Source organism: Clytia hemisphaerica, unplaced genomic scaffold (genome assembly GCF_902728285.1).
Source record: "Clytia hemisphaerica strain Z4C2 unplaced genomic scaffold, Clytia hemisphaerica genome assembly, whole genome shotgun sequence".
In the NCBI taxonomy this organism is placed as follows: Eukaryota; Metazoa; Cnidaria; class Hydrozoa; order Leptothecata; family Clytiidae; genus Clytia; species Clytia hemisphaerica.
Genome location: NW_027104475.1, coordinates 386,994 through 414,993, shown reverse-complemented (window position 1 = coordinate 414,993; position 28,000 = coordinate 386,994). Strand labels below are relative to the sequence as shown.

The 28,000-nt window shown below is 34.7% G+C and overlaps 4 protein-coding genes across 7 annotated transcripts in view; all 4 read left to right on the top strand.

The window, feature by feature from the left end:
- Positions 1–29: 29 nt before the first annotated feature.
- On the top strand, positions 30–8,525 carry LOC136821423 (sugar transporter SWEET1-like). Its single transcript, XM_067077660.1, has 6 exons — positions 30–128; positions 846–923; positions 1,717–1,840; positions 5,916–6,074; positions 6,769–6,888; positions 7,586–8,525. The coding sequence occupies exons 1-6, from the start codon at positions 61–63 to the stop codon at positions 7,685–7,687; spliced, it is 651 nt and encodes a 216-aa protein (XP_066933761.1). The 5' UTR covers positions 30–60; the 3' UTR covers positions 7,688–8,525.
- Positions 8,526–9,609: 1,084 nt separating this feature from the next.
- Positions 9,610–11,519, top strand: LOC136821424 (glutaredoxin-like protein C5orf63 homolog). The gene is made up of 3 exons (XM_067077661.1): positions 9,610–9,781; positions 10,305–10,364; positions 11,247–11,519. The coding sequence occupies exons 1-3, from the start codon at positions 9,647–9,649 to the stop codon at positions 11,418–11,420; spliced, it is 369 nt and encodes a 122-aa protein (XP_066933762.1). The 5' UTR covers positions 9,610–9,646; the 3' UTR covers positions 11,421–11,519.
- Positions 11,520–12,317: 798 nt separating this feature from the next.
- On the top strand, positions 12,318–13,978 carry LOC136821422 (G patch domain and ankyrin repeat-containing protein 1 homolog). Its single transcript, XM_067077659.1, has one exon. The coding sequence runs from the start codon at positions 12,447–12,449 to the stop codon at positions 13,860–13,862; it is 1,416 nt and encodes a 471-aa protein (XP_066933760.1). The 5' UTR covers positions 12,318–12,446; the 3' UTR covers positions 13,863–13,978.
- A 429-nt stretch (positions 13,979–14,407) lies between these two features.
- Positions 14,408–28,000, top strand: part of LOC136821414 (anoctamin-7-like) — a 31,446-nt gene continuing 17,853 nt past the window's right edge. For 2 of the 4 annotated variants that reach the window (XM_067077648.1, XM_067077645.1), the window contains exons 1-2: positions 14,408–14,532; positions 24,464–24,593. The gene's annotated coding sequence lies outside the window, so the exon portion shown is untranslated. Of the gene's footprint in view, positions 14,533–22,777; positions 22,846–24,463; positions 24,594–28,000 lie in introns of those variants that run through there. The other 2 variants (XM_067077649.1, XM_067077647.1) reach the window with 1 other exon arrangement.

Below are 28,000 nucleotides of genomic sequence, written 5' to 3'. Positions count from 1 at the left end.
CAATTTCCACGTTTATATTTTTCAGGGTAACATATAATAAATAATATAAAATATAGAAAAATGGATTTGATAACTCTGGTACAAGGATGTGCAATGGTCTTCACTTTTGGATTCTTCTTTTCGGGAAGGTATACATATTTTAAATTTTTCTGATTTTTATGATTTTCATAAGACAGTTGACGCTCTCTTATTGGACGTTCTACTATTCGATAAGCTCCTTTATTCGAGGAAATTTAAAGTCCCCGTCAACAGAAACTCTCCTAAACGACCTTCCCTTATTCGATAAGCTCCCTTATTTGATGAAAATTCTTCTTGAAGATCGAATTAGAGAGCGTCAACTTTATTATGCATTACAGTAGAAATTTCGGTGAAAAGAAAATTTTGCTGATTTGTAGTTTTTAGGTTCCTCCGTTTTTCTTGCGACATCTGCCGAAAAATTCCGGCCAAATTTAATTTATTCGTTTCATTTCAGGTAAAAAAATTTAAATTTAACTTTATTTTGCGTTTCAGATTCTTATGATTTCATGATATTTTTACACCGCTCATGGTTTTAAGAGTTAGTTTATAGGTCATATATTCAAAAAAGAAAATACCTATGGGAGACCTTTTATATTTATGTACCAGAACCAACTTACAGTAGAAGGTCTGTTTTACGATTTTCAAAATCTGCGTAGGGGAAACTTTTCCCATATAGCATATAAATATCTAGAGGGTCTTTCGCGGAGTTTATTTTTCTCATTATAGTCAACAGCCTGGTTCCGGACATTTGTGCCCGGACATTTGTGGCGCAGGCGATAAGCATTATAATCATATCACATTTTGAATTGTTTCTCGTTTATTTTCAGCGCAGCTGTATTGAAAGTCCACCAACAAAAATCTGTTAAAAATGTCAATTTTTTGCCATATCTTGCTGCTACTCTGAAGTGAGTTTTGGTATAATACTTTTTTTTTGTTTCTTGTCCCATTCTGTGTTTCCCTCATAGATTTATAAAGCCCGAAGGGCTAGATGTCATGTTTTAAGCTCTTCCATGCAAAAAAGGTGAATATCACAAAAAAAATATTGCTTTTGTTTTCGAAAACCCGCGAAGTATCTTATTGGTCAAGCGCTGAAATTCTATTGTTATTATCACATGACCTAGGTAAGATTTCCTACCTAACCTTGGCACACTTTTCAGCGAAAGCACGACATCTAACCCTTCGAGCTTTATATAAATCTATGGTTTCCTTTGATTTGGCCGTCATCTAGTTCTTCACGAGAAACCTTTGCATATTTTACTACAGTAGACACTCTGTTTTTCGAAATCACATCTTCAGAATTCGAAAATCTCGTTTCCTACAATGGATCACGCTTAGCGAGTTTAGGTCTGCTGTTTTTACTGTAACGGAGAAGGTTAGCTTTTGTTTTGTCTAGGTCAGAGGACAGAGACGGCGGTAATTCAACACTTTAACCGTCCTTGATTTTGCAAGTCAAAATTTAGGGCTGTCCCAAATCGTAACCGTCTAAATGTTATGTTCGCTCCGTTGTCTTAAAAAAGGGAGATACATAAGCCCGCTAATAATAAGCCCGCTAATAATAGGGAAAAGGAAGAAACATGTGATTCTTAGGGAACATCGAATAAATTGAAATTTCAATTTTTATACAATAATTTATATACAATATACAGACAGATTATAGATAGGTTTCAAGATGTCTTTCGATTTTTTTGTTTCTACTAGTTGTTGTTTATGGACGATCTATGGTCATTTGAAGGGCGATTGGTTATTGATATTGGTCAACGCAGTGGGATGTATATTGCAAGCGATTTACATTTTCATCTTCATGCAGAATTGTGATAATAAGGTAAGGTATCTTTTGGGTCAGTCTGGGGGTTTTTATAAGACACAAATACTCTGAATTTTACAGAACAGCAAGAAAAGCATTTACTTACTCACCTCAAAATTTATTTAAACAAAACACTTTGGTTTGGCAAAAATAAGGAAGAACTACACAGGAAGAAATCTTTAGCCGACGTTGTAAAAACTCCAGATCATCTGTATCTTTTGCTCAACGCTCAACTCTCTTGAATAATTTGATTTTCCAGGTACCACAAATTTTACTCCCTCTAAAACCATAACCCCTAAAAAGAAACAAAACTGCTCAACTACGTGCGTCGCGTTACGTCAGGGTTCGAAATAACGGTCGGACATCGGACATTGTCCGACCCAAATAGCTTCATGTCCGACCCAAAAATCATAATTTTCAAGCTGAAGCAACCCTGATCGGACATTTTATCCGACCCACTTGAAATCGTTATCGTTATCGTTACGTTCACTAGCACGTTCAAATCACCATGATTCGTTTTGATAATGTATTGATTTCGCAAGGTCAACATTTTCAACAGGCTTCGATTTAAATATCGTTGACCTGGCTTCAACCTAACTTTCTCTCTGGGACCAAAAAAACCGTCCCAGTAAGGCAAACATTAAATTCATAGAAAATAGAATTAATTAACTACTGTAAAAGTATAAATCTTTGTAAAAATGGTCTTTCACCGTTTTATGGACATTTCATATGCTTCTTATTTTTCTCCTACCAAAAAGAGATTTGTCGTACACCTCATCAAAAAATTACACTCGTGGTTGTGTATGATACCACCCCTCGAGCGTTTCCTTTTGACTATAACAGTCGGCCAATCAAAACCATGTGCGAAAGCCCAATTAACACATACAATACCACCCTGTAGAAGAATTTCATACGGATCGGCACCACTACTTCTTTGTGCACCTCCTTGTAAAAGAACTTCGTACGGACCGACGCTCAATACACGCTGAGCCCATTCGTCATCTTTATTTTTGTCATAAACTGAATATTTTTTACTTAAAATACCCTCGATAACTAATATTCCACCAGTCGTCAGCTCTCTAGCTTTGTCCAATGCTTGGACTACTGTACTGCAATAAATTGGGTGGCACCCACGTGGAAAGTTGGGCGGTGGCGTTGTCAATGCATCAGCATAGGGGAATTTTTTTTCATTTGCGATTTTTTGGGCTTCTAAGACAATTTCTTTGCTATTTCTTAAGTTTAGTGTGAGATTTATTGTTGTATATGCACTTATGTTTATAAACTGTTGGCGGATGGAAGCAGCTGAGGCAATCCAAATTACTTCAATTGAAGCGGGGAGCTCAATTTCTTCCTCGATAGGCCATTCGTCCAAGAAAAGTGCTTTGATTCCTCTTGAAAGTACTTGTCGTACTCGCAAACTTTCTTCCTATATTGAAAATAAAATACCGTATTACTTCGAAAATTTTTAGATTTTTAGGAGGGGTGTTTATTCGAGGGAGCGTTTAAAAGAAGGAGGCGTTTATTGAATAATTTAGAACCGAGTATAAACTGGAAACTTATTTTGCCTTTTCATCATGATTTAGTACAAATATGTCAATTTTAGGGATATAGAAACAGGTCAAAACCAGATCGAGTTCTCAAACATAGAGTTTACAAAAATCATGGCGAGAATCCAAATTCAGTATGACTTACTGTTGATGCTATTATTCCAATGCCGTGTTTTTGTAAGTCGTACTTCAGTCGTCTTTCCAGTAAGCCTGCTAGTTGTGGCCCATTATTTTTATGAACCGCATACATAATGTTTCCCTGAAACTTCGGGTCATTGCTCAGTAACAGAGCTTTTTGTTGGAGAAGAAAACTTTTGCCTGTACCGTAACCACCCTTTATTATGACTTTTCGGTATCGAGGCTCGTCGCTAATAAGCGCTGGTAGTTGTTCCTTGGAATGGAACAGAATGGTATGACTGGTACATACTGAATCGATAGCTTCACTGATGTATTCTACCCAATTTGTGGTTGTGATTGGTGCTATTTGACCCTTCTTTGACACGTGTATAGCGAACACAATCAATCTTAAGACGTTTTTGAGTTGATATATTGGAGGTAATAATGGTGTAATTTCGAAATGGTAAATAGGAAAGTGCCTAAAGATGGACTCTAACCATGATTGCAAATCAGTTTTAGTGCTGATATAGTGTAAGCTTTCAAACATAAGTTCCTCCACGCCGACACATATTACAGGGAAAAACGTCCAACCTTCACCGAACTGATCACCCAGTCTTTCTTCGAATAAACTGTGGTATTTTTCTAGTTGGTCAAATGCCTTATCAGTGAGTTGTCGTTTCATTTCAATCCCGATGACGAGTTTCCTGGACCAAGAGAAAATGACAAGATCAAACTCTTGGTGCATCTTCTTTTTGACGTTGGTTAGAAAACAGACTGATTGAAGAATCACTGTATCGTTCAGGATGCTTTCTCTATTCATGGATTCAAGTCGGTCGAAAATTTTATGCTCGATCTCTTCGCCTCGTTCGGGAAGCTTTAATTCAAAAAACCATCTCATGTTTGAATCTTCAGGTGGGTTTTGTTGAATCAGCTCTTCAACTTCTCGATTTAGATACGATCTACCATTTTTGTTTTTGTTTTGTAATTTCTGAAGACAAGTCTGAAGCTTAGTTTCGAGCTCAGATCCTGGTGATTCTTTTGCCAACTCAGAAATACAGTTCTGAATGAAAACATCCGTCTTTGAAATTGTCGAAAAATTTATTTTCTTTAATCTCAATTTTTTGGCATGTATAGACATAATTTTTGCATTCAGTACCCATTGGTTGAAAGCTTTGGCGTTTATATCTTTAATATTATCCTTTGAAAGTTTTTCCAACTGAAGAAATTGCTGCAACTCTGCCGTGAACCAATTTTCTTTCGACTCCTTAAGCATATTATCCAGTGTTTCGAGAATCAGCTTTTCAATGTCATAATCTAGAAGTGGCAGAGATGATTTTTTGGTGTATTGATTGGATCGGAAAACTGGTGGTATAAACACTGGCTCGTGCCGTGATTGGTTGAAAATTGACGATTTTCCATACTCTCGTTCAAGCAAGTAGTCGGCAGCTTGAATTGGATCGGTGAATGTTTGGCCATTACCAAGGTTGAATTGTTTAGCTTGCTGCTTCAAAGTTTTTGATGAATCCCTCGAAACCTGTTGATGCAATGATTTTTGTACTGTACATTTTGTATAATCAATATCTCTTGGTTTTAATGTTAACAATTTCTGTCTAAGATCGCAAGTCATCCTTTTTGCAACAAGATTTCTTCTCAACTTGAATCTTGATAGTGTTTTTTTTCAATTCGGATAGTTTTCATATCATTAAAACTATGGTAATATAATGTTTTATTCATCATTTTTTAGGTTTTCATTACATTGTTTCAGTTCGTGGTTTGTTTTCATATGTCTATACCCTTTGATGAATTTTTTATATACAATCAATATACACTTATTTTTTATAAGCATGTCCAGGCATAAATCTCGAAAAAATTTAAGTGGGCCTCAGTTTGCGAAATTTCAAAATTTGAATTTAAGATTTGCTAAAATACTCTATGAAAATCGAAGTTAGAGCCCCAAAAATATTTCTTTATTTTCCATGGACCAAGCTCTATCCACCTTCTTTGATTGGAGCTTTTAGAAAAAGGTGGTACCCTAATGGTAGCACGACTGGATGATGGTCAATTTGTAATTCAATCAAATTTTCCGCTTAAAATTTTTTAAACATCGTTGAGGAGCGCTACCATTAGGGTTACCACTTTCAAAATCTCTGGTTGAAGACTTTGCTTGGTCGGGATCGAGAAACTGTGACAGGCTATATAAAGGTCAGTTAGGGGAACTGGTGTTTTAATCTCATATTCTCGCATTAAAAGAAAAAGCTTTAAGTCTATTTTTTGGAAAATTGAGTTATGACCATACTGATGCTTTACGCCTCATTTTTATCGATTTTTTGACTTTTAAAAATCCATCAAAAACCAACCTAAAGTGGTCTAATTTTAAGCTAAAAAAAAGCCTAAAAAGTCTAACGTGGAAGTAATTTTGGACTTTTCAGCCATACTATCTCAAGAAGGTGTTTGTTTTACTGACAACATGTTTGGGTGCATTATCATTCGCTTACCTGGGTACAGATCTCTTCGATGTCGTGCGGTCGCTTGGTTTGTTCGCTAGCACTGTTACCGTTCTTATGTTCGGCTCACCATTATCTGTTCTAGTAAGTATCTGCAATACCTTATCGGCCAAAACTTAGTCGGCCCAAGTGACCAAATTTTGGCTTGGTGACTAAAATTAGGGCAGACTAAAAATTTGGCCCGAATAAAATTTGGGCCGACTAAAAATTTGGAAATGGCCAAACCTTAGTTATTAGTCGGCCCTTTGTGACTAAATTTTGACGAGGTGACTAAAATTAGGGCCGACTAAAAATTTGGAAATGGCCAAAACTTAGTTATTAGTCGGCCTTTAGTGACTAAATTTTGACGAGGTGACTAAAATTAGGGCCGACTAAGTTTTGGCCGATAGGTTACATAACAATGGGACTGGGTTCGAGTTAAAATATTATCTTGTTCTTGGATCTATGAGCACGCTATGATGGTATTATTCCAGACTTTAGATGCCCTTTCATCTTCTGATAAACTTATATAAGAGGATAACTCTTTGGCGAAGAAATTGAGAAAAATCTTTTGATTAAAATTGTCCTATATATGTTAAATGTGGTCCAATAAAATTAGTAATAGGAGCATTTAGAATTTCCACCAATATGGAAGCAAACGTTCGATTTGCGTAAGGGATTGTCTTACAGATACGAACATTCGCTTCCATAATGGCGGAAATTACGTTACTTAAACGAAAGAGAGAGAGAGTTCTCTGCACCTGAATTTAAATCGTCACTTTATCACTTTCGTTTTCAGCGTGTTGTCATAGCAACGAAGAGTTCCGAACAAATTTCTTTTCCTTTATCTCTAATGACCGTTTGTAATTGTTTTTCCTGGCTTGTGTATGGTTATCTTATCAAAGACAGCTATGTACAGGTTTGTGTGGTGTTCTTTTTATGAAAATCTTCGTGTTTGGACCAGCGAATAATTCTCAATTTGAATAGTGACTGGTTCCCTTAAATGGGCACGTTCTAAGCCCATTTCTAAAGTAACGGTATTTTACCCTTGATTAAGTTTCCCTTAATTTCGACGTGATGTCATGTGTTTTAAGGTCTGTTTCCATCGATCGCGCGACCGTGCACGCCAGGGCAAAATTTCCTAAAATAACCTATCGACGTCACAAATTCAATTTTCTTGTACTCAAAAAGTGTACGCTCTTGTACGCTTTTGTGCTCTTTTCTACGCTGAAAATTTTCAAATTTTTTGAGCGTACAGGAGCGCACATCTCAATTGATAATTTTTCAACCAATCAAGAAAGAGAAAAACTGCTGAGTAAACAAAAAAATGTAAACATACAGATTATGTATGTTTTTGATGGAAATCAAACATTGATCGCGCGGAGTGTGCGGCCAAATCTATTTTAAGAATTTTGGCCTAGCGTGCACGCTCGCGTGATCGATGGAAACAGGCCTTTAATAGATAATTAATTACGCTTTTATATCGTTTGGGATGTTCGGAGGTTTCACATTATGTACGTAATGTTATGCACCCCCTTTTCTGGGATTGTTGTAACTTCTTTTAACAAATCTATCTTCTCATTTTGCTTACTTTTTTATTTTCCCTTCTTTTCTAGGTACCCAATTTCTTTGGGCTTGTTCTAGGTATTATCCAAGTCCTAACGATATACCAATATCCAAACAAAACAAGCCGTGTGGGTTTAACGTCTCAAGTGTAATACAATCAATTTTTTCTTGGCCCTATTAAATTGAAAAAATTATCTTGATTTTTACAAGAAGGTTATTGAGTAACTGACGCGTTCTGTGAGGCTAACATCTCTTGGCTTTAGCAAGGTCAACCTCCTGTAAAATGAAATATTGAGTAATAATTATGTAATATGTTCTGGTTGATCTTAATCACATAACGTTTGTCATTGGATTGCATCACCCACTTTTACATGTACAATGTGATCACCAAATGCATGTTTCTTGGATAATGCTTCTTGTCCATGCTTTTGGATAATCTACATTTGTCTATGCGAACCAAAGCGTTTGTTGACTTGACTGGATATCTATGTGAATTTTGCGGCGGGTGTGATTGGGCTTTTCCAGAAAAAAAACCGTATACCCCCTGTTGAGGAGGGCCCTTCCTCTGTGGCTGGAATTCTGAATTTTAGTAGGATTTAAAAAGCTACCCCATGGAATTCCAGTTATTTTTGACAGATTTTTGTATCTCAATATGGAATTCCGCCACATATCAAACCTTACCCCCTTTGGAACGGAAATGAACTCCTCAACATTGGGTATACGGTTTTTTTCTGAAAAAGCCCATTTTCAATTGTTTTCACAATGAACATTATATATATTGTTGTATCATTTTCGCTTCTCGATATTTTAGATGTTTCTATATATTGTGATTTTTAGTTCATGATGACTTTGCATGCGGTAGTTCATTTTTAACTTAGGGTGACAATAATACAAATTTAGAGAATTATTTTTGATGTGCATTTTCCTATTTATGACTACGAACAAAACTGGTAAGATAATATAAGGTTTTTACAAAAAACTTGATCCTAATGCTTGCTATTAGATATTTTCCTTAGACAAGCCATATTCTAAAAAGGTAGGGTAGCGTCCGTTTTAGACCAAAAAGGGCACTTCCTACTGTTTCTCCACAGAAAATCATAATTTGTTACAAAGAAGGGCAGGGTCTGACGCCTAAAAGGCATGAAGAATGGTCTGTTAGATTTTGTATGCAGTGTTTTCTGCAGTGGAGAGTTTTTTATTAGGTTTGATCCTGACTGGCCGAGAACGACTGTAAATCATAACTTTCTACACTTTAGCGGTCTTTAGAGGTTACTCTTCGAGAGTGAAAATATCACTGTAATCAAGATTTCAAATTCTAGTGCTCTAACAGTCGAGTGTATGTTTTTTATATAAGAACAAGCTATATAAAAATACGAGGCAAAAATGTCAAGAACAAATTAAGAGCATTTTAAGTCTTTGTAAACTCTTAGAAAATTTGACAAAAAATAAACTCACAGAATGGTGTAAACAAGAACATATTAAAGTCTCTGTCTCAATATAATTTGCAGCGGCGACAAGAAAGGTTGTCAACTGTTGATAGAATTTGAATTAGATAGCGTTTTTGTGCTCGTTGAAAAGATAATCTGGAGTGGAATATCATAAAAAAAATAAAAAAAATAAAAATGTAAAAACAAAGATTAAAAAATGAAGAAAAAGAAAATCAACACCTTGTAGAAGTTAAGAACATCTGAAGGTTTCAAAAAATGTTGGATGTTTTTATGAAAAAAACGTGTACACTTGATTCGCCACTATTTTTTTAATGTTCACCTTGCTGATGATTTAAAAGTGAATGTATATTAAATAGGATCAGTGGTTATGCTGAAAGTTAGGATTTTGGGTAGAATACTGGCCAGTCTGTAAAATACCAACCATGCATGTTTTCTCCTACTAAGATAGGAAGGTGTTTGAAAGGTTCAACCTCGTCCCCGTGTATTCCAGGCTTTATATTACGTTACTGTGATTGACGCTAGAGAATATTATCTAGCGCCATCAAGAAACAAAAAAAGCTGATGATGCGCAGGGAGCGAGGTTGGGAAGAGTTGATTTATTGAAAGATAAGTCTGTTATCATTTCTTTTAGTTCTTCAATTTCCGTTTATTTATTTTTCAGACATGAGATATTTAAATAAATTAATACAACAAAGTAGAGTAATATTACTTCGCAATACACAACAACAACTAGTCTACCAAAGCAAAAGAAACACCAGTTATGAGCAGAATATACCTGAATTAACATTATACTCGAAGGTAGATCATTCTTCTAAGCTCTGGTTAAGACGGTCGACTTTCTGCCCTGCCTATTCTAATTGTTTGAGAAGGCGAACACTGAGCGCACAGTTGGCAGTTAAAGATCATGTTCAGACGTTACGATTCCGTTTCGCTCCGAAATGAAATGAAGCTATTTTATTGGTTACATCCAAGTTTTACATTACTTTTAACCAATAGAACGGCTTCTTTTTGTCATGTGTGAACATGGTCAAAATCTTTGCTTGGAAAAGATTGAAAGAAAACATTGCATTGGCGTCAAAAGAGGGCTTTAGACAGCCAACTATCTGTCCACTTTAATTCACAATTAGAATAGCCAGGGTGAAAAGTGGGCCGTCTAAACTGGAGCTTAATTATTTATTACTTTCAGTCTAGTGTACTCTAAGGTATTTTAACATTTGTACCCTGATTTCATTACATTAGTTTGTTAAAATTCCAAGAGTTTTTATGGAATGATATCGTGAATTGAGGTATATCAGTGATTTCGTTCTCTATCTTCCCATAGGCAGAAAGTTGTTCATTGTGCGACGATGCAAAAGAAGTTCTTATCAAGCATTGTCATTTGGTATGTATAGATCAGTAGCGTAGCCATTGGGGCGCAAAATTTGTGTTAGAGAGTAGATTTTTATAACACTGTATTTATCTATTCATAATATATAATATATAGATAATTACAGTGTAATAAAAATCTGCTCTCTTAAACAAACTTTGCGCCCCTCTTGGCTACGCTACTGTAGACCAATGTCAAACTTACCAGACGTAATCGAATCTTTATCTGAAACTCACCATTCGATCTCTATGTCGTTTATTGTCGATTATTCTCTATGTCGATCTCTATGTCGAACTTTAATCGAACCACAACCGAATCTGAAGATCAGGGTAATAATCGATTGAGTTTCGATTGCGATTGTTTGATGTACGATTTCGTTCGATTGGCATCGTCTGTGAAATTCTTGGTGGTGGATGTCTAAGGTATATTTGCAAAGAAGATTTTGTATCAGACCACATCTAGATATCACAAAGGAACGTTTTGATAATGCTTTTTTTTGTGCACAGGTTCAAGCCTATTGACAGTAGACTAACTTATATTATTCAAATCCTTCTATAATTCGAACTTATTCCCAGCTTCTGTCAAGAAGAAATCCTCTCAACATACTTTCTTCAAGTTAAGGAGCCTGTACTAGCCGACCACACGATTTTGATACGAAGTTGCTGGAAAAATGCATCTCCGGCTGGTGCAGGCCTAGTTGACCTTCGCCAACAAGTACTTTTCCTCGATACATTTTTGCACGCAATGAATCTCATCTATTTTACTTAAGCTAATTAACTAATTGATTTTTCCATTCATCTCAGCCGAGAGGTCTGACTTGAGTGTACTATTTTCAGACTAGAGTCTACTAGTCTCATACTATATTCAACTAGCTTATATCCACTCTTTTTCTTTCAGTTCGTGTTCAATGAAGTAGACATTACAGCTGAGGGGAATGAACATTGGTACCACCTTTATAAACATGATATCCCAGTTGTCCACATCAATGGTAAAGAAATCATGAGACACAGAGTCTTTGATAATGTACTCTTAGATGCACTGGAACTTGCTTCTGGTAGAAAACCTTCTTGATCGTGCGCGCGCATGCGTAGTTTGATGGAGAAATATCTTGTAAATAGAATAAATCATTTACTGAGTTGATTCTTTGAAATCAATACTTAATGTAATGAATTGTGGTATAGGCGTTGTGGTATAGTGGACATCAACCTTGATTCCTGTACAGGCGACCAAGGTTCGATTCCCACTCGCAACGGTTTACCTTCGCCCGGGTCAACCCATGACATGTAAGGGGAATTGGGTAGTCAGTTCAAGGTGCTGACGGGATGCTTACTCAAAAGCATCTATAGTTGCGAGAATGGGCTCCCAGAGCCTCCTGTAACTCAACCATAATAGATAGTATTGATGGATTTCCTCGTGTTGAAATGCTTTTCGTTGCGAATTGGGGATATTTGATGTGCAGTAAACTCTCGCCTAATCGAACTTCTATTATTCGAATCTTTCTATAATTCGAACTTATTCCCAGTCCCCGTCAAGAAAAACCCTCTTGTCACACTTTCTTTAATTCGAATCTCTCTGTAATTCGAACAGTAAAGATTACACGAATCGAGTTCGAATTAGCGAGAGTCATCTGTTTATTGTAACTCAAAATTTTAGTGGAGCATTGTAAAGTATCCTTTTTAACTGAGTGATCTGGTGAAGACAGTCAGTTATAAAAGGATCAAAATATTAATCAGGCTGAAAAACCTCTTGATTTTAGTAAAAGCTCAAAAGCCCAGTATGAATTTTGAAAATTTTGATATATTTCATATTTCATAGGGGTTTTAAAAAAGACCGTGTTATTATCTCAGTGGGGTGAAATTTTAGGGTGTTTTTCTCCATTGGTTTTTTGACAAAATTCTCGAGAGATGTTTGAAAGGTGTGTAAAGGAACAAATATTAAGTATTTTTCAAATCTAATCACATATTTTTTCTTACTGTTAAGGTTAATTAAAACAAATGAAATAAAGAGTTCCAGCAAGTGCAAAGTTGGGTAGCATAAAAGCTAGGTACGTGTGTTCTAGCACGGTACATCAGATAATGCAATTATAAAGAGCTGATAATGGATTGTGAAAGTATTGTCGAGGTGGAGCAAGAATCAAATGGAGACATTATAACTACAGATGATTTGGTGACCAAATATAAAGGTCGTTTTGTTAAATCACGTGATCATGATATTAATTACCAGTCCACATCAAGTTGCTTAGTAACAGGTGACCAAGCAAAATCTTTTTACGATACTATAATAAATACAACATCATCGAAAAGGAAGGATGGTAAGAAGAAAAAACGTAAACGCAGTTCTCGGAATTCTAAATCCGTGTCAGAATCCGTACCATTTTCTCTTGATGCAGTAAAGAAATACGTAGCCACGCTTTTCTGTCTTTGCGAGAATCGTAAGAACGTGAAAGACCTCAAAAGCCACTTACGAGCCTTGTCAACGAATCGCGACTTCCACAAATTCATCAATTCTTCTGATCAGTATGGGTGGTCCGCCCTTATGAGTGCTTCAGCTTCTAATAATCTGGAAGCTGTCAAATTACTCATTAATTATGGTGCTAGATACCGAAACCTTTCCGATAAAGCTGGTAATAGTGTCCAAGATATTTGTAAACGAAATGATGCGTTAGATGTTTTGAATTATTTGGCTTCATTAGAGGAAGATTCTAAAAGGATGATCAAAAATGAGTTTCCGAATGATGAGGATGGACCCAATATACCAACAAATAAAAGTGGTTCTAGTAGATCTGGTGTGAGAAGTGATGATTGTTCGATATCTGGAACAAATACTGTCAACAGGTCAAATAGTAAGCATTCAAGCTTTTCTCGAAATAAGAAACCATCTGGAAATGCTCCCACCGATAGCTGTACCTTCACTAGGAGTTCTAGAACATACACTGCAATAAACGATTCAAATGAACGTCCTTGTTCATCTCAAGATATTGATGATGTCAGCACAAATTCATGGAGTGAAGCAGCAGATATTAGAATGTCTAGTGTAAGCAATAATGACGAAGAAACTTGTGAGTTATGTGGAGTTTCATTCCCAACCTCCTTCAAGAAGCAACACGAAACATCCATGACTCATCTCCTGAAAGACACTTCAAAAACATTACCCGATAGTTCGTATACCATCCCGGAACATAATGTCGGGTTTCAAATGATGTTACGGACAGGTTGGGAACAAGAGGGTCTGGGACCTGACGGCGCTGGTCGTAAAAAGCCAATCAAGACAGTTTTGAAACTTGATAAGAGTGGGCTGGGTTTACATAAAACGAAAGAAAGGGTTAGTCATTTTGCTGCTTTTGAAGAAAAGGCTATTGGTAAAAGAACTCATGATGATATTATGAAAACGGAACGTAGAAAAAGGAAAGGAAAGTCTGGAACGGATGGTAATTTGTCTCAGTGGAAACAACAGAAAAAGAAATCTCGTTTTTGGGAAAGAGATCTGAGGAGATATATGTCGTCGAATGATTAGGTGGCTGGATGATGATTTTTATCTTAACTTATTAACTGATTAATATATACGATGTGAAAAGAAGTATGGTGGAAATCTTTTTTTTGAATAATTTGAAAAATATTATTGCGAATCTATACCAATTTGTCCTGATTTGTCGGATTTTTCATTTCTGTCTATCAAGCTTAATAAGTGCTTTTAAAATGAGTTATCGTTCTTAAAGGTTTTATTTTTACATAAGTGTTCCCGTCTCATATCAGGACAGTGTCTACCTATTGTTATATCATGCTGGTGTAAGCAAAAAATGTTTTTTTTCCTCTTTCTGACAAATCTTGCTCCACATCCGTGTCAATCCAATGTGAAAAAGCTTGTAAATTAAAATTGATCAGTAAGCCATAATGATATGACTCTTAAGTAAAAACAAAACCTTTAAGTGCTTTTAAAATGAGTTATGGTTCTTAATTTTAAAGAAAGTATGAATGCAGGAAAGTCAATAAAAATGAGATCGATGAGAAATCATAATTTACAATTTTGAATATCGAATTAATTGTTTTCATTTTTTTTTTAGATAATAACTAACAACACTAATGAAAAAAAACATTTAATGCAAAAATTGTTGTGTTGGTGATTTGTTTTGATGATGCGATCGTCTTTCAAAAGAAAGTGAAATCGAGGGTTCGTTCTGGGAAAGGTAAGGAATTTTATTTGGATTGTACTTTTTCTACATGAGTGTCATGAAACTCGAAAACACATGAAGGGTTTAGATCCACAGTCAACACATGTTATCCTGCAGCCCCCCTCTACATATTCGAAATATCCAATTCCCCTCGCAGACAAAAATCCGATTCTCTTGTCTTCAGGAGAAAGGGGGCATCAATTCGCTTCTTGGTAGAAAGCATTTATTAAAAAGAGTAATACATCACAAAAACGTTCAGATTCAGGACAAAGATTTTGTGTATTAGCCTCAACATGTTCAACAGGTTCGTTTGAAGTAACCAGGAGATCCATGCTACGATTTCTTCTTTTATTACTGATGGCGAAATGAACAGCATGGTTCGGGTTGTGCACGGTTGAAAACACAGCCAATCAAATTTTGCTATTCTTTCACTGATCACACTTTGTTAGAGAAAGCGCAAGTTGGAAAAATTGGTTTTAATTTTAGTAAGTTTGGACAGCGCTAATTTCAATTTTCTCACTGTAAATTTTTTGAGTCAGAAATCTGCCTCACAGCTCGAACCCGTCCTGTATATATACTAGATTATGAAAATACAGGACTTGTCTCATGTCTACGTTTGAAGGGGCCCCTTGCATTGTAGCGAGTACATGGCACCCTTTATCACAGACCTAGTAGGATTTTTCAATCACTGAGGATGAAAAATTTTCATCTGCAAAATTTATGGATGAGAGCGGTTTTTACGACATTGTAGTTATTGTCTTTGTTTTATCAAAAGATAATGAATATGTTATAAACGTCTGCAATCCCTCATAAATTTTGCAGGGTATCTCGCTTCGCCTATGAAATTAACGGGCTGAAACTCGATGGGGATTGATATTTAAATTTATTTTATGGTTATTGATTTCAATTCTTTTGTTTTCAAGTCAGAAAATTCAGTGGGGATGGGAAAAATAGCATAATGTTTTGCAGTGAGGATCGGTTTATTTGATTATTTTCACTGGGGACGAAAATTGGAAGATAATTTTCCAACGGGGACGATATTCTGGTGAATTATTCCAATGGGAAGGGATCCCAGTGGGTCTGTCAGAAGTTCGTGTAATTCCAGTAGAGGCTAGATATTAAAAACAAAAAGCGTATAGAATTATCATGTAATCCGACTCTTTCTGTTTACAAAACACAATTTATTTAGCGTTTTGTGTAAAGAAATCGTAGTTTTGATAAGAGCTGTCTTAACTTCAATCGCTTCCTTCTGTGTTAAAACATCTTACACGTTTGGTTTGCTTTTAAGACTTTATACTGAATGTCTTCTTGTAAGAACGAATACTGTATATGTTTTTCAAAAGATATGTGTGTTTGTTTTAACAACTTTAATATTTTCACATTTTCAAATTTCTTCTATCACTCGCAATGCAAGAGGAGTTGTTTTTGTGGAAAGTAGCAGAAAGAAGACAATTAAAGTTACACATTAGAGGTTTTGTTTTTAGATAATTATGTTGTTTTTGAGAGTTTTAATAATTTACTGTATAAAGATTCGGGCCTGGCCTGGGTCCCGTGATACCTTATATACCTTATCCCTTTTTACGCCGGCCCTAATTTAACACCGGTCCCTTTTACGCCGTCCCTCAATTATATCCAAAACTTCACAAAAAGCAATGATTTTCAATGGAATTTTCAACAGTTTAATACCGAAAGATGACATTTTAATGTAAATTTTATTATTATTATCAATTTATTTTCAGTTGGTAACAACGATAGGACCTAGTGTCCTAAATAGTTACAGCCGTGACCGTTTACTAATAAATTCCAACTTTTATAAAAATAGCTATTTACCACAATTTACATAATGGACAAGTACAAAAATTTTCTGGAAGCATTTTTAGCTTTCCCCTAAAAATATTAAATGTTGCAGAGCTTTTCACATCCTTCGGGAGACGATCCCAGATTAAAGAGCCGACAAAACTCAAAGATTGCAAACCGAACTTGACAGTGTTTGCTGGAGGTAGCATAAGCTGTTCTCCTCTTCTTAGATTGAAGCCAGAAGTTTTAATGGTAAAAAGTTTTGCTAGAAATAAGGGATTTTGTTTTTTCAAAGTTTTATAGATTTCTTCCAGGATTTTAAGAATGAATTTGATGTGAAAAGATGCTGTTTTAGATATAGTTAATAATTGAGATAAACTAGAGTCATGATCTTGATGAACTACAGCCAATGCTCTACGTTGAATTTTCTGAATTTGCTTATTGTTGTGTTTTTACAAAAATTCATCCAGATTAGTGGACAATAGTTAAAGTTTGAGAATATATAGGCGTGGCATAAAGCCTTCGCCGTTTTCAGAGAAAGAAAGGGGCGGATGCGTCTAAGTGCGCTGATTTTGTTTCCCGCATTTTGGCATTTCAATTCAACGTGAGAGCTAAAGCGTAGTTTGTCATCAATAAATATACCTAATAGTTTAACCTGATTTTTGACTTTGACTTTGATATTACCTATAGTAAAAATATGTATAGGTTCGAATCTACCGAGAAAACATAACTTGAAACTTGCCAGGGTTAGCAACAAGCCCATTGATCTTAAACCAGTGTAAAAATATCTTGAATCTCGATATTAAGTTTCAAAATAACTTCAGCAAGGGTTTGTGCGATTGCAAAGAGGGTGTTGTCATCGGCAAAGTTACAAAGTTCAACCTCGCGGGTAGAGAGTAAAAGATCGTTTAAAAAATATGTTAAAAAGAATTGGGCCTTCTAAAATGGATCCCTGAGGAACACCCATACTAATAGATAAAAAACTACTTAAACTATTTCCAATTTTAACTCTATGTTGGCGATTTGTCAAATAATCATATAAAAATAATAGACTGTTATGGTTTACACCATATGCTGCTAGCTTTGCGATAAGTAAATCAGGGGGTAGACAATCATAAGCTTTAGATAAATCCATGAGTACAGTACCCACAATATTTGAATCGTCAAGTGCCCTTTGCCAGAGATGTAATAATCGCAATATAGCATGCTGTGTACTGTGCCCTTTTCTGAAGCCACACAGTAACTCTGAGAAGCAGTTTTCTAGAAAAGGATTTAACTGTTGGGCAATGATTTTTTCAAATACTTTGGATACTGTAGGAAGTATGCTAATAGGTCTGTAGTTTTTAACACTCGTTGGATCGCCTTCTTTGAAGACTGGGGTTATTGTGGCCCGCTTTAAGCGTTCAGGAAAAAGTGCTTGGTTGAAGTTGTTAGTTAATACTTACTGTTTTGAAGTCTGAATAGCGATTTTTACAAGTTTTGGCGTTATTTACGGCCCTAATTGGCGTAAGCCCAAAATAAGGCTGTGGCGGAATAAGGGCCGCTGCGTAAAAGGGACCGGCGTAAAAAGGACCGGTGAGGGTCCTAAAAAACTATTATACCATCAAAAATACAATGCATTTTTATACTTTTTTGAGAGGGAGCAAATTAATCCCGGGGAAATTACATATTTATAAGAACAAACTATTAAGAACATAAGGCTTCGATGGCAATAATATTAAGAACAAGTTAAAAACATTATAAGGCTTCGCAGACTCTAAAACACCAAATTTCTTAGGAAAATGGACAAAAATACTCCAAAAATGGCGAAAATAAGAACATGTTAAGAACATCCGAAGGCTTCAAAAATTTTGGATGTTCTTATAAAAAAACGTGTATTCGTGTCCAATAAAGAGTGTATCGCAAATGACTCCAGGGCTTACAAAAAACCGATGTACTTATTTCTTTGAAGTTTAAAGAAATTGCTAATTCAGATTGATTTTCTGATTCGGATATTTCTTTAATTCGAGCAATTAAATGTCCTCTTCGAATTAGAATAGACTAATTATTTTGAGCTTATTAAGAAATTATATGGACTACTTAAAATGAGTTCTTTTGATCAACAACCTTAATAGAAATCGGAGAACATTTTAAATGCAGAGTTTGATCCACAGTAAGAAAAATCTCTCCTAATGAATTGGAAACTTTTTATTAATAATGAACCAAGTGTCTATATAAATATTATGATTTTTCCAAACCAATTTTGCTATCAACCAAGGTTCTTAGAAACCTTTGAAAACTATTCCTGAAAAACCCTTGAAACTCAGTAGGGGAGGGGAAAGATCCAAAGTTGGTTTTAAGGGAAACAGACTTTTTACACGTTTTTTTATAAGCTTTCGTATGTTCTTAACTTTTTGCGCTTTAAGCTTTATGTTGTTCCTAAGGTGTTCTTATTTTCATCATTTTTGTATTTAAGAGTATTTTAGTCCAATATCCTAAGAAATTGAAAGTCTGTAAGGTTTTATAATGCTCTTAAATTTTTGGTTTCGAAGCCTAATGTTCTTCCTTTGTTCTTATATGAAAAACCTGTATTTTTTTCAAAAATATCCATAAATACTTTTGATAATAAAAAGTTGCTTTTTCTACAGCTTTATCACTCCTTTAAAGTGTCCATCGATTAATTTACAAGAATTATTTTCAGGGGATTATTTTAATGGCGAATCAAAAAGATTTTTGTTGGGCGTAACTAGGAAACTTTATTTAGATAGTTGATTAATTTCACTTTCATTATCTAGCCACTTCGGGGCTTTGAAATCAATATGATCTCAAGGTTTAACAAGCGCGGACGGGAGGTGCTTTTTCTTTTGTTTAAAAATGCAGTGCAATCAAATGACTCTGGGAGATACCGTACGTTAAAAGATGTTCTTTTTTTATGAGAACATCCAAAATTTTTGAAGCCTTACATGTTCTTAAGAACATGTTCTTGACATGTTCTTATTTTCACCATTTTGTGAGCATTTTTGTCCATTTTCTTAAGAAATCAGGTATTTTAGAGTCCGCAAAGGCTTAAAATGTTCGTTACTTGTTCTTAACATTTTGGCCATCGAAGACTTTTGTTCTTATATAGTTTGTTCTTATAAAAACGTGTATGTAGCTAACTTACTCCTTTGTTCCAAAATAAATTGAAAATTCAACATTTTTGGAAAAATAAGAGTATATTTTGTATGATTTTCTGTGTGTTTGCCCTGTTTGTGGCAGTCCTCATTGTCTGTCTTCTTTTCTTTTCTTTTCTTTGTTTCTTTTCTCTTCGGAAGTTTACACGGTATTTTACATTATGGCTGATCCTGGACGATAATTTTTAGGTGCCAAATTTATACAGTAGAAAATGAGCGCTTTCCACTGTATAAATTTAGCACCTAAAAATTATCGTGTTGGCGTATAGTAGAATTAGTAGAATTACTTTTATTGTATGTATGAATTGGTCTTTAAATCCAGAAAAAGTGCTGTGATTTTTAGGTGAAATTGTAATTGTCATCTTGTCAATAATTTCAGATGGGTAATTTTCTTCTGCTACGCTCTTATTTATGATAAACACTGAACTTTTGTTGAGGCTCGGTTGTTGTTTATTTTTTGGCATTTTGAGCTTAAAATTTGTTTTATACACCTTTTCGATCGTAGCCGCCAACTGTCGCGCGGGCATTTTTATGTTAGCTTTATCCCACTGAAATCGTCCCAGTCCTTTTTCGCACCTATAGACAAAAGAAAAATGTGTCAAAAAAGGATTGGATCGAGTTTAGGGGGATGATTAAATAATTAAGTGGCACGCGCCTGACCGCGCGACTACGGTCGAAAAGGTGTATTCTGCTCTGATTTTCTAATTCCAAATTGACTTTTTACTATATTTACCCTAATTTACTTAAAATTTAACCTCTCCAGGAAGAGGACTGTTCTCAAATTCCTCTTATATTTTGGCATTTTTGAGCCTTATTGTTCAAGAAAGTGGTATTCTTAATCTTGTTTTAAAAGACCAACATCAGTATTTTACAGACCAGAAGAGGTTGCCATGCCAAAATGTAAATTTCGTCTCCAAATTATGTATTCATAATATGCACTACTGCAATGACTTCACGAAATTATGCAACTTTTCTGTTGTTTTTGTTCTACCCAATACGTCACTTTTTCTATTATTTACGTGACGTATTGGGTGGAAAATCTTAAAAAGTTCTCAGGAGACTCTCCAGTGGTGCAAATCATGAATTCGGTAGAATCTTCGATGCTGACACCACAACTTAAGGTTAAACCAATAAACGTTACAGAAACAGGTGCCATCTTTTGGGGTCTGAGACTTAAAATGGATTTTGACCTATAAATTGCCAATCTGCAAAGTTTTAGGTTTTTACTAGACCGTTCTATCTGTAAAATTAATTGAAATATTCTTATCAATATTAGAATTATTAACATATTTTAGGATATTGATATGGGTATAAGCTAGAGGCAGAAGGTTTGAGCAACTCGGGAAATACTGAGCTTAATGTTTTTTTATAAGAATTATAGTATATGTATATGGAGCCCTAGCCGTTCTTACTTATTTTTCCTGATTTTTAGACAAGTAGACATGTAATTATTCTTGAAATTTTCTTTACACTTTCAGGACTTAACTAAAAAGGTATACCAGTATTTTCTTAAGTCTACTTTGGCTCCTAAATGTGTTTTTAGTTTTTTGATTCTCTCAGCCTCGTGTTCTTATAAAAAGCATATTGTTAGAAAAAAATGTGCCTTTTAAAACTATTAAGTGATAAAACCTTCTGGGTGAAAAGAAAGAACGAATAATCTGCCAATATATTTCCTTTTTTCAATAAAAGTAAATTTTTCAATATTGATTCTTCGTGTGTTCTAAATGATTGATGAATAGGTGATGGGATTTTGTCCCCCTTTTGACTTGATTATTTGTGTAGTGACAAAACCGCAAAAACACATCAAAGGGTTTTGTCACAGATTATCATAATTTTATAAGAATTTTATTTTTTTCCTAAGTTGAGGTTCTGTTTTGGAGACTTTGTTCTATTTTCCCTCAACTTTAAAGAAAGATTAGCATATCTCACTTAGATTGTCATTTTCTGTGACAGAATGTTTTTAGGGCTTAGGTCGTATGGCGTTCTGAATCAAGACGCAATGATCCTACAACAATATATGAATAATTGTTTCTGAAAGCTTAGATTTAATTAATATATTGTTGGGGTTAGACTCCAAATGGGTGAAGATTGAGACCGTTTTTGGCCGTTTATGAACCAAATGAATCATGGGGAAGCAAGACTGACTGTGCCACTATAACGACTTATCGGTGGTTAGACGCAACATACCGAATTTTAGACAAAGAAAGTCGTTACCAGAGAGCGTGGTAAACTAAAGAAATCTACAGTAGACTCTGGCTTACGTATTCGAAAAATACTTTGAAATACTATAATTTGAATTTCTCTGTAATTTGACCTTCAAATAAGGTTCCCCTCTCGAGTTCGAATTAGGGAGAGTCACCCTTACTCCAAAAAAATGCAAATTTATATTTTCATTTCTACTTTTAAGTTTAGGCAGAATAACAATTTGTGTAAATTGAAGCCAGATATATGTAAAAAAAAATTCGCTTTAAATTAATTCGCTTTAAGTAAGTGTGCGCTCACTTTTTACTATCATGTGAAAACCAGTCTCAAGGGAATCATGATTCCCTTGAGACTGGTTTTCACATGATAGTAAAAAGTGAGCGCACACTTACTTAAAGCGAATTAATTTAAAGCGAATTTTTTTTTACATATTAGATTAGACTGCAGTCTAATCACGGTGACACGGTTTCCACATTTTAGGGAACAAGATATCATACATATCAAACGAATAGACTTTGAATTTAACACAAAACAGACCAAACTTGATGTTCAGTAATGTTATTTTGAAATTTGATCTCTAAGGAACCCAATCTATTCCTTTTATAAGATGTTTTGAAAATTGGCCAGTGGTTGGCCCAATATTCTAATTTATTAGGATAAGTGTTGTAGAGTGTTTTATATAAGAAATTCTATGTTGTTCTGACCTTTTTTTTGTAACGATAGCAGTAACCTTACCCTCACTGCAGACCCCTTTTATTAAGCTGTTTCGTCAAGCATTTCATGCGCAGGATCGACTTTAGAAGGGGAAATTTATGTCATGTTCAAAAAGTAGTTCAATTTCAATATATAGCTAATTTGGAAATAATTTTCTAATAGAAAACTCTGGAGTGTCGGCCATCAATGAAGAAACAGTTGAATACTTGTTACTAACAGTAAGATGTAAGCTGGAATCTGTTTAAGAAGAATCATTTTACATTATTTAACAATTTATCGTATTCAGGCGCGATAAAAATGAACATTTTAAACATATTTTTTTGACTTTCTTTTTATACTATTGAGTGTATATTTCTAGCTTACAACATTTCGTAACAAAAACATTCGTGTGAGAGTGAGTTGAGAAATTGCTTTTATCTTCTTGGTCTTCGGTTTAGCTGCATGAATGTTTCTACTTTGGCAGGTATTACAAGATTCCTTTTGATCATTTGAGACATGTATTTACTCATACACGCTTTTTTATAAGAACATCTATCCTTAACTTTTTTGAGTTTTAATAGCCTCAAAATATACTCAAAATTTTCTTATTTTCATCATTTTCTGAGTATATTGGCTGCTCTATTGTCGATGGAGCGTTAAAATGTTCTTAACTTGTTCTTAATATTTTGGCCATCGAAGCCTTATGTTCTTATATAGTTTTTTCTCATAAAAAACATGTAATTAAAGAATTTCATGTTCGTTCATGTCTATATAGAAACATTCTAAGCAGGATTTTAGAATTTTAAAAAGAACTGAAAAAATTGAAACCCTAACATCTTCATAACGATAGATGAACGTTGAAACAACGTTGTGCGACAGCTGAGTATCTTCTTTTAAAATTTGACCTGACTTCATCTAACATGTCAAAACCAAAACGGTTGATGTGGAAAAAGGATATACATATTTTGTATAAGAAAGTATTGTATAGAAAGAAGTTTTAGGCTAAAAAGCCGAGGAACATTTAGAAAGCATGGTATGATGGGATTTGCCATACTTTACAACAAGCAATTCCTTAAAATATCAACCAAAATCAAAAATTCTGAAATAAAGACATTTTGATTAGGAAGGGTTAAAATTTCAAAATGAAAGTTAACAACATTCAATAATTTGAATTCTTATAACAAAACGATCTGCCTCTCAGTTTCCTAACAAGATATGTTTCTCGTGCATTTGCAAATGTGTAATCTCTCCTGTCTGATTTATTGAAAATCACAGTTCACATTTATATCCTAAGAGCTTTTTGAACTACACTGCTAATAATACCAAAATGTAATCATGAACATATAAACGACTGGACATCCATCTCCTTTGTATTTTTGAAGATAACACTACTAGCTTCGTTGCCGCCTCGTTAAAATCATCAAATGAAACAATAAATTCTGATGGTATACCTCTTGGGAATACCTTGCTAACAACGTCAAAATTTCGACAAAAGTCTTTGTTGTTCTACTTTTCCTAAGTCTTTTATCTGTATCATAACAAAGATAACAGAGGCAAAATTATCGTCAGCTTGTCAAAATTCCGACTAATATTTCCAAATTTTGACTTAAAAGTGTCTAATAATTTTAAAGAGTGTCACATTCTAATTTCGACATTCTTATGACACAGGCTCTCAACTTTGGCAAGCTATTTTTTTCAAATCATAAAAAAAATTATTGGAGTGACAAAAGGGATTCAAAAGTATACACGCAGTTGAAATTCTGCATTTCAGAGTTGAAAATGTTGATAAAATATATTGCAAACCCGTGAAAAAATTTGAAAATGATTTTTTTGTGCATTAGGAGTAATGTTCAAGCTCTATCAATCATTTTACCTAAACAATTCAAAGAAATAAAATTACGACGGAATATTGTCGGATTTTTTATAGCAATTTTGAAATACAGGCGGCAACGAAGCTCGCTTCAAAGAGACAATAAAAGATAGATGTCCAGTCGTTTATATGTTCATGATGTAATTAAGTTATATTAAATTGGTATTAAGCAATATCTCATTTCTCCAGCTGTTCGCTTACCTAAATGTATTTTTGTTTTGTTTTTCGATAGGTTATAAATAAGAAGAGAAAAATGAGTAATATGGCATCATTTCGTCTGGATCGCTAAAAGAGCTTGACTTGATTCTGCATCGGAAAATCTCATCTATTTTGCAAAGATATCAACGACAAAGAACATTCCAGTGAGTTTCAGTTGTTCCACTTTTTACCTTTTTCTAGCATGAATTTGTACTAAACTATATCCTCAAAAGATACAAGTTCTTGATTTTCCTTCAAAAATGCAATTAAATAATGATCCATCGTGATGGGGTGACTGATCCATTTCTCCTACGACTCTCTTTCAATAAATGTTTTAATTGTAAAATTACTACCTGCTTATTTCCCTTCTAAAATACAAAGAAATGTCTACTTGGTTTTCCTTCTTAAACCAGAGGAATGTAAAGAGATTGAAAAACAGCTTCTTGAAAACAATGGAAAACGGCTCGTCATATACCAGGTTTCTTGCCCTTAAGGGAGTTTATGTCGAGTTAAAAGGTTTCTTTTGTTGTCGCTTTAAAAAATCTGCATAATTAGCGTGTTGTGACAAAATTTTTTTGTTTCAAGCCTAATTATACGCAAACTTTTAGGGCTTATATTTTGGGTACACCTCTCCTATACGAAAAGGTGCCTATATCTTCTTGCTCAAAATGTCCCAGCGCATCAGCGATTATACTGATATAACCGCATCATGACCGCACCATTATATGTAGAGCTAGAGCTCGAGAAAATTATAACTTTATCTTGATTTTACTCGATTTCTGACAGTTTTACAAGAATCCATTTAATATTATGGCGTTAAGAATTTCTTTGTTATACATTGGTAAAAAGATTGCTAGTAATCGGCGAACAATAATTCTACTAATTTACTAATTTTCATTTCTTTTTAATCGATGGAGTCGTTTTATATTTCAATGTGTTGTATCTTTTTCTCTGTCCAGTATATTTGTAGTTTGTGTCTAAGTTTGTTGAGTTTGTCTCATTTCCTAATTCGTTTCCAATGTGTACACTCGGTTACGGGGTTCCGAACCGGGCTCTCGGTCAACCTTTCAACTTTTTCTCTTTCTTTCTGCTGTACTTCACTGTATGGTCAGAAATTTTAAACTTTTTTGTTTACAATTTGTTTTATTTTAATCCCTCTTCTCTGTTTTTTTATGTACGAAATAGTGTCTGATCAACACTATTTCTTCTTTGGTAAAGATGACGGGTGGCTCGCGGGCGCCAGAGAGTGCTTACTCTTGGTACCACACCTGACTCTAGGCTTTGTCTTCATCTTGCCATTTTCTTTTTCTTTGTATAATTGTTTGTTTGAATGTTTTGTTGTTTTGTATCATGTTTGTTGGTATTGTCGGTCGAGCAATTGGGGGGTGATGATGTTTCAGCTTTTGCTGAAATTATGTTGAGGGTAGTGTTTTGATCCATGAGAGATTTTCAAACTTTTCTTAGATATAAGATAATTCCGTAACACATATTATTGTAGCATTACAAGTGGTTTGAAAAGCAAATGAAATGAACGGTCTTGGGACGGTTAGGATTGTTCATAAATTAGATAATAGATAAATTTCAGATATATGTCCTTATAAAATTATTCTTTATAAACTAAGGTATATTCACTATTGTTCCTCAATTCAGTCATGTTTCATTAAGTTTTTCGTCTTTCTGAAATCAGTTTATCAGAAAATCGGGTCACAATTCAGAGCCTGGACTAGAAAAATTCAGGGATCAAATTCATTATAACTAGGGTTAAAAAACAAAGCAAGGTATTTCGATGCATATTTATTGACGTCAAATACAAAACTGAACGGTTGTCGTCTGAAAAATGCACAAAGATGGCGGAAAAAAATCAAGAAAATAATCAAAAATCATCATCAATAAACGACTTTTGCAGCCCGTCAAAGTGCATCATAAATGAAGAAAACGCACTAAAAGATACCCTACAATGCAGGAAGTGCCACCGTTTAGTCCATTATCTTTGTACAGAACTGCCACTTTACCAGATCCAGATATGCTTGTCATACAAATCAAGAACTTTCCAGTGTCAAAACTGTACCAAAATCGCACCGCAGGTAATGGAAAGGTATAATTCAAATGAAACATAAAAAATTGAAGGATTCAAAAACGAAATCAAAGCCTGTGAGAATATAATGAAAAGGCAGGACGAAGAAATAAACCATTTGAAAGCACAAGACGTCAATGTTATGGTCAACGAAATGAAAGAAACTATCGACAACAGAATAACCACGCTTGAAAAGAAGATTGAAAACATCATCGAAAAGAAAGAAGAGAAAAGACCACCAATGAGCTACGCTAAAATCACATCCAAACACATCGAGAAAAACATTGGAAATGCGATTCGAAAAGAAAAGCAGGAGGAGCAGCTGATTCGATCTACAGCACGCAACCTAATTTTTCATGGGATTGATGAATCGACAGAAGAAACTGAAGAAGAAACGAAAATCGAGGACGAAGAATTTTTCCATGACAAAATTATTGGTTGGCGGCTCCATCTGAGGAATATAAAGATTACCGAGACGCAGCGGATCGGGAAATTTACGAAAGAAAGAGAAGTTAAAGCGAGGTACCGACCAATTAAAGTCACATTTACGAACGAAGAGGACAAGAACACAGTGTTGCAAGCAATAACAAAAGAAAAAGGCTTTCCTTACCGAGTGACAGAGGATTTGACCAAAAATGAAAGACAGATAATTAAAGAATGGTGTAAGGAAGCCGAACAAATGAATGCTAAAATCAAGGAAGACAACACAAAATGGAAAGTCCGGGGGAGCCCGCGAAAAAAACTCTATTTCAAAAAGATCATTGTAAAAAGTACGAGCGGTTTATAGAGGCCCATGTGTCTTCACGGTGGCCTGCAAACCTGTAAAGCTTTATTATTATTATAATTTAAAAATCGAGTCGTAGAAATGTGCTTGTTTTTATAAAAAAAGTGACACAGGTATTTACTATATATTTATTCCTGACCTAGTTGCAGAAATTTCATGCTTTGACGTAATGCTTTCTACGGAAAGACCCAAGTTTTTGCCATAGTGGCAAATTTTATACAACTTTTTTCCAGTTTAAATTTGCCAATACTGGCTAAAACCGAGGTATTTCGGTAGAAAACATTACTTTATGAACATCATGAATAACTGATGATTCTTGATATGCGTAAGTCAAGATGACGTCATATTTTTTTAACGGAAGCACCCAAAAAAGCCGGTTTTTGACCTCTGTGTTTCTATTTTTAGTAACAGAGGGAGGTCAAATCCCGGCTTTTTTAGGGTGTTTCCGCTAGAAAAATGACTTACGCATATCAAGAATTACAGAGAAGCTGCATTTTTTTTCTCTCACATTATTTTTTTATAAGAGTCATTAGTCTTCTGGTGCGGCTCGGCTTTTCTTATTTTTCTTGCCCTTTTAGCCTAAAATTGTTCTTATCCTCTTCTTATTTCATATTCTAGGTCTTAAACCCTTTTTTCCTAATTAGACCCTTAATTTGCTTGAATAATTGTCTTTAATAATAATCTTTGAGCCTTTTTTTTTAAATTGTTCTCAT